Here is a 12,345-nt window from a genome sequence, read left to right as displayed (position 1 = left end):
ATTGCAGTGATGCTGATTCTAGTTTATTTTGAGCGATCTCAGGTACTGGGCTGGCCCAAGGATGAAAACTGGGGACTAGTGTTTTTCCCTCCTTCAGTCAAGCACAGATTGAAAGCAACTTTGCTCAAGAATCGAGGAAGATAGTATCTGGAGGAGGTCACTCAGCCCATCATGTCTGTTTGGTTAGATTCTGACTGATCTGCATCTTAATTCCATCTACCCATCTTGGTTTCATGAGACTTAATTGTCTCACTCAATAAAAATGTATCAAACTATTTTCTAGCTCTTTCAACTGCTCCCCAGCCCCTGCAGTGGGGGGAAGGAATGCGTAGTAAGGGAGTTCCAGATTCCCACTCACCTTTGTACAAAATAAGCATTCCCTAAAATCATCCCCAAACAGCCTGGTTTATATTTCAGTGTTCTGTTCCCTTGTTTGGGACACTCCTTCCTCAATAATGACTTCAAAAGTCTGTCTTATTCCTGTGGACAATAATGCATTGGCTTGGTGAGCATCTTCCAAATGTGAGAAACACTGTTGTTTAGGAATGTCGAATTAGAAAGTCAGAACTTACCTGTCACACGAATGTCTTGGTCTGGGCTGTAGATTAGCAGCTGCTGAGATTCCTTCCGAAACCTTGTCTTTGATTTAGGATTTGCCCCATCCAGACCTGGGCGTCCATTGGCAGGTGTCCTCTGTTGTATTGGCGCCTGGCTACAAGGGAAAAGGAAGATTTGGTGTCTGTGGTGTGCAACACTAAATGGAATTTGTTCCACAAAATGATAAAAGCAAACTCACTCATATGAAGCAAAACATCTGAGATGAAAACAGAATATAATGGGAATACTTAACAGGTCAGGCAGTGTCGGTGGAGAGAGAAATAGAGTTTAAGGTTGAAGACTTTTCATCAGGGTTGCAAACACATCCTGTTTCAGGAACAGGGTGAGGCAAATGTAATCCCCCACTTAGTGTGTAAACTGCCTGCTTCATGTTTCTTCCTGAGCCAATGATAAGGCACATTGACTTGCAGCCTGTTCTAATGATGGAGATGTCAGTACAAGTGCATTATCACCATGACCTTCTGAAACATAAATTCTTCCATCTTTGAACTGAGTAATTCCAAGGTGGATTGGGGGTTATCCTGACCGGATACATCTTCATCACACTGTATCTAACCATCTTACCCACACACTCCTGCCATTGGTCACTTCAAATATCAATCATTGATGTGACTACCTCCCCCCCCCACTTCCCATGATCAATTGAAAAGCAAAGTTTCTTCATTTCCTGGTTGGTTAGTTTTCATTGTCAGTAAAAACCAGCTCATTTCCCTTTATCTCCCATATCCTCGCAGTGACTAATACTTGAAAAAAAATTAGCACAAGTAGTTTTTAAAAGCCCCCGCGCCATGACTTTTCCTCCAAGTTTTGTTGGGCTGGTGCTGGGTTTTGATCCTGAATTCTGGAGATGACAGCATTGGCAGTGCCACTGAGAATGCTGTGGGTGCATTCCCTCGCTCTAGTTACTGGCAAGAGACTTTAAGCAACACCCAGGATAAATCACCCTCTGCTGCTCCTTGCCTCATGTTTGACCAATAGCCCGGCCAACCTCCCAATCTGGGAGTACAGTGAATGCAGACGGCAGCATTTCAAGAAGGGTGCTCCTCACCACCCTCTGAAGGGGCACTGAGGAAGGGCAGTATGTCATAGTCTCAGGAGTGACACTCCATGATGGAATGAAAAGAAAGTCAGACACTCACTGTGACAAGCTCGATACCAGGCCATTGGTGAACACACTTGCCACTGCTTTCATTATCAATCCCTGAGCTAACAGGAAGGCAGAAATTGCAACTTTGCCACCCAGCCATCAGCAGGTCGGCAACAGCAATTTGAGTTAGTAGTAAGTGTTGCATGGTGGCTCTGTGGTTAGCACCGCTGCCTCACAGCACCAGGGATCCTGGGTTCAATTCCACCCTCAGGTGACTGTCTGTGTGCAGTTTGTGCACTCTCCCTGTGCCTGTCTGGGTTTCCTCCCACCATCCAAAGATGGGTGGATTGGCCATGCTGAATTGCTTGAGATGTGTGAGTGGGCAATGTAGGGTGTTGGGATGGGCTGAATGACCTCTTTTTGCAGGGATTCTATTGAGGCCAGCTGCAGCATCTGAGATTTCCTCTCTCATTCAGAGATTGTATTGTGGAGTGTGGCGTATCACACCTGTTTACATCCTCACGTTACAAACGCCAAAAACCCAGTTACTATGAATTGTAATGATGGTGTGAAAGCTGACAAGTGTTAACTGTTAGTGTAATTGCTGTGGTGAGATAATAGTTGCTGTTTTCTATATGTTGTGTCATTGCTGCAACTTTGTTTAACATGTCTTCTGAAATGTTTTACAGTTTTGAGTCACATTTCTGCTCTTTCTTTGCAAAGTAGCCAATGGGACGCTCTGTTCCACTCCGATTTCTGATGCTGCCCACATGTCATCAGTCATACGTGTAGTCTCCATGTAATCCTCAGTGCCATGTAACTGTGCTGATGCCACAAAGCCGTGTCACGCTCCTTCCTATCAGTTTCTGCGAGTCAATCGACATCTTCCCACAGGAGTTTATCGTCTCATTCTCACCCCAATGAGATTTCTTACTAAAGAAGCAACTAACAACATGATATTTTTCAGCTGTTTCTTGTTCCATTCTGAAACCAATCCTAAAAGCTGCCTTTAGGACCGATGCTGATTGCTTGTCAGGTTAAACAGACTGTTGATGTGGTGACTAACAATGACGGGTGTTTATCTCACAGATTAGAATCCTCACTGGCCATCTTTCAGTAAAAGACTGTGACACTCATTTGAGATAAACAATCAATTAATTTGGAGAATAATTACTACATTCAAGGATTTTTGCTGGTCTCTGAAATTCATATTCTCCACAGGACCGATGAAGCCCCTCACCCCTCTTAATGACCAGTAATGTGATAATTCACCATCAGTATTTTTTTTTGGTCGTTTCCAGCGAGCAGTTTAGTTTATTTAAGCATTGTACACATTTCCTTCACAGTCTGATTACCCATATTCAGAAAAAGTTCCTGCTATTAATATTTCAATGGATCTGATGGAACAAGAGCCCTTCCTAACCAGTGAGTAATATCTTCTGCCTGCCTGACTTCATTTATTTCAGTGAGAAATGTCGTCATCTTTATCCTCACCCTCTCTTTATTCTGACCCACATCAAATGGTGCCTCCAGCTGTCTGTCTCTCCAGTTTTCAACCTCACTCTCTCTCTCTCTCTTTTTCCCTTTTGTGCTTCATTCTAACTGTTACAGCCCTGTGCACTGGACTGGTCCAACAATCATCAACTAACTCTGCTTCAGTGGGAACTTTCACCAAATTCTAACCCTGCTCCTTTTGTCTCTCCCTGCTGTCATTCACTTTGTGTTTCAGGTCAGTGAATTCCTTTAATCTGTTTGCGCGCTCTTTCTCCTAATCACAACGCAGAATGGTTTTATTATATCATAGAGCTCACACCTTGACCTTCCAGAGCGGTCAATGTGGGAACGCAAATGGCTTTTACAGCAATTTTTCTTGGCTGCCTGTTAAAGTGCATGGGGAGTGATTTGTTGCTTTCTGAAATAGCCTTGTAAATCTATTCCTCAGTCTGCAGCCTCCCCACACAGTAGGAACATGGCCTTTTGCCTAGGAAGACTATGAATAAAAGGGAAGTACTGCAATACTGGAGACTTGAAGTAAAAACAGAAATTGCTGGAGAATTTCTCAGAGAGAAACAGAATTAACATTTCGAGTGCAGTGATCCTGGGTTTCCTCCAGGTGCTCCGGTTTCCTCCCACAATCCAAAGGTATGCAGGTCAGGTGGATTGGCTATGCTAAATTTCCCATGGTGTTCAGGGATGTGTAGGTTAGGTACATTAGTCAGGGGTAAATGTAGAGTAATAAGTTAGGGGGATGGGTCTGGGTGGGTTGCTGTTCGGAGGATTCGTGTGGACTTGTTGGGCCGAAGGGCCTGTTTTCACACTGTAGGGATTCTAGGATTCTAAGTTCTGTGATAAAGGTCTTGTTAATCTTCAGCTGTCCATAGACAGTTGGGAAAAGGCACTTTCTTTAGGAAAATCATGAACTGCCACTTTGAAAAAGGCCATTTATTTCTCCCCTCTGTTTCCTGCCTGCTAACCAATTCTCAATCCATGCCCCCAGTGCTATTAACCCCAAAGCCAATATGCTGTAATTTTGCCCACAAACCTGTGGTGTGGGGGCTTTATTTAACCAATCCTACCGCCCCGTGGTTGACTACTTCAACTTCCCCTCCCATTTCGCCAAGGACATGCAAATCCTGGGCCTCCTTTACCACCAAATCCAAGCCACCCGACACCTGGAGGAAGAACCCCTCATCTTCCACCTTGCCACCCTCCAACCCCACGGCATCAACATCGACTTCACCAATTTCCTCATCTCCCCTCATCACCACCTCAACCCAGATCCAACCCTCCAACTCAGCACCACCCTCTTGAACTGTCCTACCTGTTCATCTCCCTTCCCTCCGCTCCGACCTATCACCATCAACCCCCCCGCCTCCACTTACTTATCGCCATCCCAGCTACCTACCTCCCCAGCCCCATACTCAACCCCACCCCCACCCCCACCCCCAACTCCACCCTCCTAAATATCTCTCAGCCTCCTCCCCCACCTCCTCCCCCACCCCACCACATTCCTGATAAAGGGCTTATGCCCGAAACATCGATTCTCCTTCTCCTCGGATGCTTCCTGACCTGCTGTGCTTTTCCAGCACCACACATTTGACTCTTCCTATATCTACCATGTCTTGTCCTCTTAAAGGCAGGATGTACATATGATATCTCAGGTGGTGTTTGACACCACAGCAAGGACAGAAATGCCATTAGCCAATGGATGAAGTCTCCCATCCCTTGTGGTAGGTCGAGTTTTTAATATGACGTGAAAATCACTTTATTCACTGATGATCTACTCAGTTCTTTATTGTAATCTCAGGCAATGCTCACCTAATTCCAGAGCATCTCCAGCATCTGTTCACCATTGACTTCTAATCTCACCCCGGATGGAACGTTGTTATGACTTCAGTTTTAATAGCTCCATCAATCTGATTGGGTCATTGTGGGCTGGCGGGCGGAAACATTTAGACCCAATACATTCTGCCCACTGCCAAACTGCATGGTCACTGTATTAGGAATATTCAGTCGATGGTTTTCCCAGAGTGTAAAGGCCTACGGTGTGTGGAGGACTCCATGACATTTGCAACATGTAGAAGGTACCAACAGGTAGGCAATCTACTGATTTCAAATCAATGAAAGCTTGCAGCCCCTCGGAGCTCAATGACAAATTATAAGCACGGGTCAGCGGATTTGGTGTCTCTGCTGTCTACTCCACACCTTCAGAATGCACCTGCATTACCAGGGAATGATTTGTTTGATTGTTGATGGGCTGACGATTTTCCTTCATTTGTGTGTGTGGTCTTTGCTTTTATAATAACCATCAGGTTTGTGAACTTTGAGAAGATTTGTAGCTCAGGTTGAGAATAAGTCTGTAAGTTAGCTCGCTGAGCTGGAAGGTTTGTTTTCAGATGTTTTGTCACCAACATCATCAGTGAGAGTCTCTGGTGAAGGGCTGGCGGTATGTTCCACCTCTCCATTTATAGCTCTTGGTTTAAGACCATAAGACATAGGAGTGGAAGTAAGGCCGTTTGGCCCATCGAGTCCACTCTGCCATTCAATCATGGCTGATGGGCATTTCAACTCCACTTACCAAGTCACCATGTCTTGGTAACATCATCAGTGAGAGTCTACGGTGAAGTGCTGGTGGTATATCCCGTCTCCCTATTTATAGGTCTTGGTTTCTTAAGGTGGTGATGTCATTTCCAGTTCTATATTTCAAGGGAAAGTAGATAGGATCTAAATCTATGTGTTTATTGATGGAGTTCTGGTTAGAATGCCATGCCTAAGAATTCTCATGCGTGTCTTTGTTTCACCTGCCCTAGGATGTGTGTGTGCTGTCCCAGTCAAACTGATATCCTTCTATGCATGTATGTACAGAAACTAGTGAGAGTGGGTCTGTCTTTTGCTGGCCAATTGGTGTTCATGTATCCCAACCAGAACTCCATCAATAAACACATCAACTTAGACCCCATCTACCTTTCCTTGCAAAAAAAAAGAACCGGAAATGACATCACCCACCTTAAGAAACCAAGACCTATAAATAGGGAGACGGGACATACCACCAGCACTTCACCGGAGACTCTCACTGATGATGTTACCAAGTCATGGTGACAAAATGTCTGAAAATAAACCTTCCAGCTCAGTGAGCTAACTTACAGACTTATCAGGTTTGTTGCCGTCCTGTCACTAACTCCATTCCAAAGACTTGAAGTTCTGTTCAATCTGAGCTTGCTGCTCTGATTTGTGTGAATACTGCAGCTCTGTACAGACGCTGAGAATCAAGTGTCACATTCACCCTGGTCTATCCCTATCCCATCTGTCCACCTCAATCCGAATTGGAATATATGTCCTTTGGAAATGCGAAGGATCCCCCCTCCCTCCCCGGTCCTGATGAGAGAACAACCAACTGTCCACTGGTGGATACTGAGGCCAGCTGTGGGCGGACAGCACCCTTTGATGGTGTGCAGAAAGTTAGCAGACTCGCGGAACGAAGGAGTCACGCTTTAAGTAACAGAAAGAGTTTGAAAAGCCAGGCCAACTCGGACATTAATGTCACACCCCCCCAGTTGTGAGAAAGTGAGGAGGAAGTTCTGATTCTCAACACATCCACACTGGTGAGGTCACAACAGTAGGGGGAAAATTATCACAGGAGGGATACCTATTGTTCATCGATGCAGGCCACCGTTCCGACATGCCTGTGCTAGCTCTTTAACAGAGTTTTCTGATTAGCCCCACGTCCCTTTCACCAGGGCTCTAATCATTTTATCCTCATCAGATAGTTATCCAATTACCTAGGGAATACTCCAATCCAACCTGCTTCCCAATGACCTTTGAGGGAGAATGCTCGAGATCACATCCTCTCAAATGTGTGGAGCCCAGACTCAGAATCCATTGCAGGGGCAGTGACAGGAGGAACACTAGCCTTTTTTTTGGGGGGGTGGGGAGGTTGTATCCGGGTTGAACAATTGCTGTGTAAAGTCAGCCAGTACCTAATGGAGTCTCTTTTCTTCACTCAGGAGAAAAGCCCCCGATGTTCCTTGAACGACATACTTCATGCTGATCCGATTCCTTTTCTTCAGCCAATCACTCTGTCTAGGTAAGACCAGTGATCCATCCCGCTGTCTAGGTAAGACCAGTGATCCATCCTGCTGTCTAGGTAAGACCAGTGATCTATCCTGCTGTCTAGGTAAGACCAGTAATCTATCCTGCTGTTAGATGTTAGTGGGCGGCACGGTGGCACAGTGGTTAGCACTGCTGCCTCACAGCACCTGAGACCCGGGTTCAATTCCCGACTCAGGCGACTGACTGTGTGGAGTTTGCACATTCTCCCCGTGTCTGCGTGGGTTTCCTCCGGGTGCTCCGGTTTCCTCCCACAGTCCAAAGATGTGCAGGTTAGGTGAATTGGCCATGCTAAATTGCCCGTAGTGTTAGGTAAGGGGTAAATGTAGGGGAATGGGTGGGTTGCACTTCGGCGGGTCGGTGTGGACTTGTTGGTCCGAAGGGCCTGATTCCACACTGTAAGTCTAATCTAATCTAATAAAACCAGTGATCCATCCCGCTGTCTAGGTAAGACCAGTGATCCATCCCACTGCTGATCCTGTGTCACGGTGGATCAGTCTGCAGACATAGTGGACACTGACTCTCCCATGTGTGTTTGAACATCCACTGATGTTTCTGGCAAAGTTAGGAACTGGTCGGGAGGTCCACAACCAGATCAAAGTGGCACAGAATTTCTCCCTGTTACACTTAGTGGGTGTGTGTATGTGAGGCAAATCCACAAACGGGACACACTCATGAGGATTTACTGCTGGGAAAGTCCTCCACATTACCGGGGAGTCCAGAACAAAGGAAGATGCAACCTTAGAATAAGGGATCTCCCATTTAAGATGCAGAAGAGGAAGAATCTCTTCCCTCAAGCAACTGTCAATCTGTGGAATTCTCATCAGTAATGGAAGCTGGATCATTGGATATATTTGAGTTTGAGTCAAACAGAGTTTGGATCAATGAGGGAGTAGAGGGGTCGGCAGGGAGTGGTATTAAAACTACAACCAGATCCACTATGAGCCCCAGTTTGAGGGGCTGAATGGAACTATTCCTAGTTCTAATGATATTATTCTCCCAACTCTATGGGTAAAGAAATGTCTTCTGGATTCCATTTTGAATTTAATTAATGATGTCATATTTTAAGGCCTTTCATTCTGGGCTCAAACTGGAAACATCTCAATATCTATATAAATGCAAAATAGTGTGGATGCTGGAGATCTGACCGAAGAACAAGCATTGCTGGAGAATCTCAGCAGGTCTGCCAGCATCTGTGGGGAGAGTAATAGAGTTAATGTTTCAACTCCAACATGACTCTTCTGCAGAAGAAAGTCTAAAGTTTTTGATCTTGATTCGACTTATTGAAGTTGAATGTACCTAAATGCAGTGAAAAGTTCAGTGTAGATAGGCAGATCATAGCAAATAAGGACACACCGATCACAGGGTGTTTAGACAGAGTGAGGCACACGGGGTTATTGCTGCACAGGACACGTCAAACACAAGATCAACGTTATTTGAGTGGAGAGAGTCCAGGGAAGAAGCTGTTCTTGAAACTGTGAGTGTATTCTTCTGTGGAAATCATAATAGACTCGAAACATTAACTCTCTCTCTCTCTCCACAGACACTGCCAGGCCAACTGAGTTTCTCAGTATTTTCTATTTTTATTTCTTCTCTACGTCCAACCTTTACATTCCTATACAACTTTAAATAACTCCCTCTGGTTACAATTTCTAATTTCCACAGAAAAGAGCCCTGTCTCTTGCGGGTTATAATCTCTCAGATTGAGTGCTCTCCTTTGCACCTTTCTCAGTGCCAGTACAGGTAGTGTTTCTATAATGCATTAGAACAGAACAGTACAGCGCAGAACAGGTCCTTCGGACCTCAATGTTGCGCCAACCTGTGAACTAATCTAAGCCCATTACCCTACACTATCCCATCAGCGTCCATGTGCTTGTCCAAGGATTGTTTAAATCTCCCTAATGTGACTGAGTCGACTACATTGGCAGGTAGGGCATTCCACGCCCTTACCACTCTCTGCATAAAGAACTTGCCTCTGGCATCTGTCTTAAATCTATCACCCCTCAATTTATAGCTATGCCCCCTCATACAAGCAAACATCATCATTTCACTGTCTACCCTATCTAATCCTCTGATCGTCTTGTGTGTCTCTATCAAATCCCCTCTTAGCCTTCTTCTTTCCAATGAGAATAGACCCAAGTCTCTCAGCCTTTCCTCATAAGACCTTCCTTCCAGACCAGGCAACATCCTGGTAAATCTCCTCTGCACCTTTTCCAATGCTTCCACATCCTTCCTGTAATGGGGCGACCAGAACTGTACACAATATTCCAAGTGTGGCCGCACTAGCGTTTTATATAGTTGCAGCATGACACCCATGTACACCATGTCAACTGCTGTACCCTCATCTACATGCTTGGTCACCTTCTCAAAAAACTCAATGAGGTTTGTGAGACATGATCTGCCCTTAATGAAACTCAGTTGACTATCTGCAATCAAACTGTTGCTTGCTCATTGATTATCAATCCTATCTCTTATAATCCTTTCCAAAACTTTTCCTACAACAGACGTAAGGCTCACTGGTCTATAATTACCTGGGTCATCTCTATTGCCCCTCTTGAACAAGGGCACAACATTTGCAATCCTCCAGGCCTCTGGTACTAAACCTGTAGACAATGACGATTCAAAGTTCGAAACCAAAGGCTCCAACACCTCCTCCCTAGCTTCCCGTAGAATCCTCGGATAAATCCCATCCGGCACAGGAGACTTGTCTACTTTCACTCCTTCTAGAATTGATAACACCTCTTCCTTATTAACCTCGATCCTTTCTCCTCTAATAGCCCGGATCTCATTCTTCACCTCTACAATATTCTCCTTTTCCTGAGGGAAAACTGATGAGAAGTATTCGTTTAGCATCTCTAAAGACTGCTTGTGTCCTCTCTTTGCTCTTCTTAAGTCTCTCTTTAAATCCTTCCTCGCTGATCTGTAACTCTCCATTGCCTTATCTGAACCATCTCGCCTCATCGTCACATAAGCCTCCTTCTTCAGCTTAACAAGAGATGCAATTTCTGTTGTAAACCACGGTTCCCTTACCTTATCACTTCCTCCCTGCCTGACAGGGATGTACCTATCAAGGACACACAATATCTGTTCCTTAAACCAGCTCCACCCTTCGATTGTCTGTATCCCCTGCATTTTGCTACCCCATTCTATGCATTCTAAAGTTTTGTCTAATCGCATTATAATTGCCCCCCCCCCTCCCCCCAGTCTCTAACTCTTGCCCTGTGGCATGTACCCTGAGGCATCGCTAAACTAAATGTAACTGAATTATGGTCACTCTCTCCAAAGTGCTCACTAAATCAAACACCTGGCCTGGTTAGACATTTCCAGTCAATGTTGGGGAAGTTAAAGTCCCCCATAATGACCACCCTGTTGAGACAGAGAGCAGAATTGTTCACATTGCTACAAGTCTGGGTCAGCCAAGATTCTGTATCGGCTCAACTTCTCTCTGTTTTTTAATTCTTTTGCTCGTGTCTTTCTTAGATATTACTGGATGAAAGGTTTGGTGAAATTATGCATGAAATTACTACCTCTGCTACAGCCTCACAGAAGCCAGCAGTAGTTAATAATATTCAGGCTGGCAGTTAGGGAGTTGACTTTTTTAGCTTAAATCTGGTTTGACCTCACTTTCTGGGACTGCTGGGGAAGACTGAAGAAGCCTTAAAATAAGAACTCTGGTTTAAGCAAGAATCAAAACATGGGGTTACGGCACAGATAGCTGGAGTCGGGAATGAGTATCTTCCTGCTCTGAAACATCGTGTTATCACTTGGAAAGGGAATGTGTGTTGGGGGAAGGCAAAAAACCTGTAACTTTCTCTTCCAATGATGTTAAAGTCTGCTGCCAAGAAATAGGTGCATTATGTCAAAACTCCAATCAGGAGGTAGCTGAGGGTTCGATATATTAGTAATTAATTTACCTTTTGTGCAGTATACAGTGAACTGTGACTGCCTTCAAATGTCAGAGTTAATGTGATTACTGTACAAACCCATGACTTTGACCATCCAGACGGACGGGACAGCAGGTTCATGGATAGTCGGCGTGGTGAGGGGTTTGGAGAAGAACTTGCAAGGGGGTGGTATTCCCATGTATCTGATGCCCTTGTCCTTCTTGGCGGTAGAGATCGTGAGTTCAGGTGCATTATTTTTACAGAGAATCTCCGCTGGTTTAGACAGTTATTGATGCCTGTGTTTTTGCTTTTCTTTTCAGCCCTGCAACCACTCCAATAGGAAATGTGCCTCAAATAAGAATAGAGCTTGATCCAGACTCTGACACAGACTCGATGTGGAGAGGGAGGGGCGCTGAAACAGCACTCTAACTCTCCACCCACTATCGACATGCCAATCCTTCGAGGTGACTATCTCCCATCCTGGCAGCCGCACCATGGAATTATGACTGGGTTACACCCCGGCAAAGGGCTTTGGGCGCACTGTGGCCCTCCATCCCTTTCTCACATCACCCTCACCCAGTTCAGAGCTCTTCTCCCTGGACTGGCTTCCAGCCTGAAGAACAGATGGGTTTTTGAGGGGTAGGGGGAATTGTGAGGTGAGGTGAGGTGAGGTTGGGTTGGTTGGGAGGGTGTTGGAGGGAGGTGGGGTGAGGTGAGGGTGGGTTGTATTGGAGGGTGTTGGAAGGAGGTGGGGTGAGGTGAGGGTGGGTTGTATTGGAGGGTGTTGGAGGGAGGTAGGGTGAGGTACGGGTGGGTTGCTTGGGTGAATGTTGGAGGGAAGTGGGGTGAGGTGAGGATAGGTTGGTTGGGAGGATGTGGGGGGGTGGTGTAGATTGTTGGTGGGGGGGTGTGCAATTCCATGGTACACTGCAACAGTGAAACACTGCACACACCACACCCCTTCCTGCACATTGGCCCCCCTCCCCTGCGCGTCCATCTCTGCTTCCCTCCCACCTTCCCCTGTGACACAAGCTGATGGACAGTGGTCTTCTCCTTTCCAGCCAATGTGAAGCACTGGTGCTTTTCTGGGTGACCTGCTGGGCACTGCTGACTATGCAAAGATGCTATTTCTAATGACACTTTAACCCA

At 45.6% G+C, this 12,345-nt stretch overlaps 1 protein-coding gene across 4 annotated transcripts in view; it reads left to right on the top strand.

Annotated features, from left to right (window-relative positions):
* Positions 1 to 11,860, top strand: part of LOC132833335 (electrogenic sodium bicarbonate cotransporter 1-like) — a 205,798-nt gene extending 193,938 nt beyond the window's left edge. For 2 of the 4 annotated variants that reach the window (XM_060851520.1, XM_060851519.1), the window contains exons 24-26: positions 3,052 to 3,130; positions 7,210 to 7,289; positions 11,517 to 11,600. In XM_060851520.1, the coding sequence (XP_060707503.1) occupies positions 3,052 to 3,130; positions 7,210 to 7,253 (123 nt within the window). In that variant the 3' untranslated portion in view covers positions 7,254 to 7,289; positions 11,517 to 11,600. Of the gene's footprint in view, positions 1 to 3,051; positions 3,131 to 7,209; positions 7,290 to 11,516 lie in introns of all 4 variants that reach the window. The other 2 variants (XM_060851518.1, XM_060851517.1) reach the window with 1 other exon arrangement.
* Positions 11,861 to 12,345: the final 485 nt, after the last annotated feature.

This window comes from Hemiscyllium ocellatum, chromosome 36 (genome assembly GCF_020745735.1).
Source record: "Hemiscyllium ocellatum isolate sHemOce1 chromosome 36, sHemOce1.pat.X.cur, whole genome shotgun sequence".
In the NCBI taxonomy this organism is placed as follows: domain Eukaryota; kingdom Metazoa; phylum Chordata; class Chondrichthyes; order Orectolobiformes; family Hemiscylliidae; genus Hemiscyllium; species Hemiscyllium ocellatum.
Note: the sequence above shows the minus strand (reverse complement) of the source record. Positions and strands in the feature narration are given on the sequence as shown.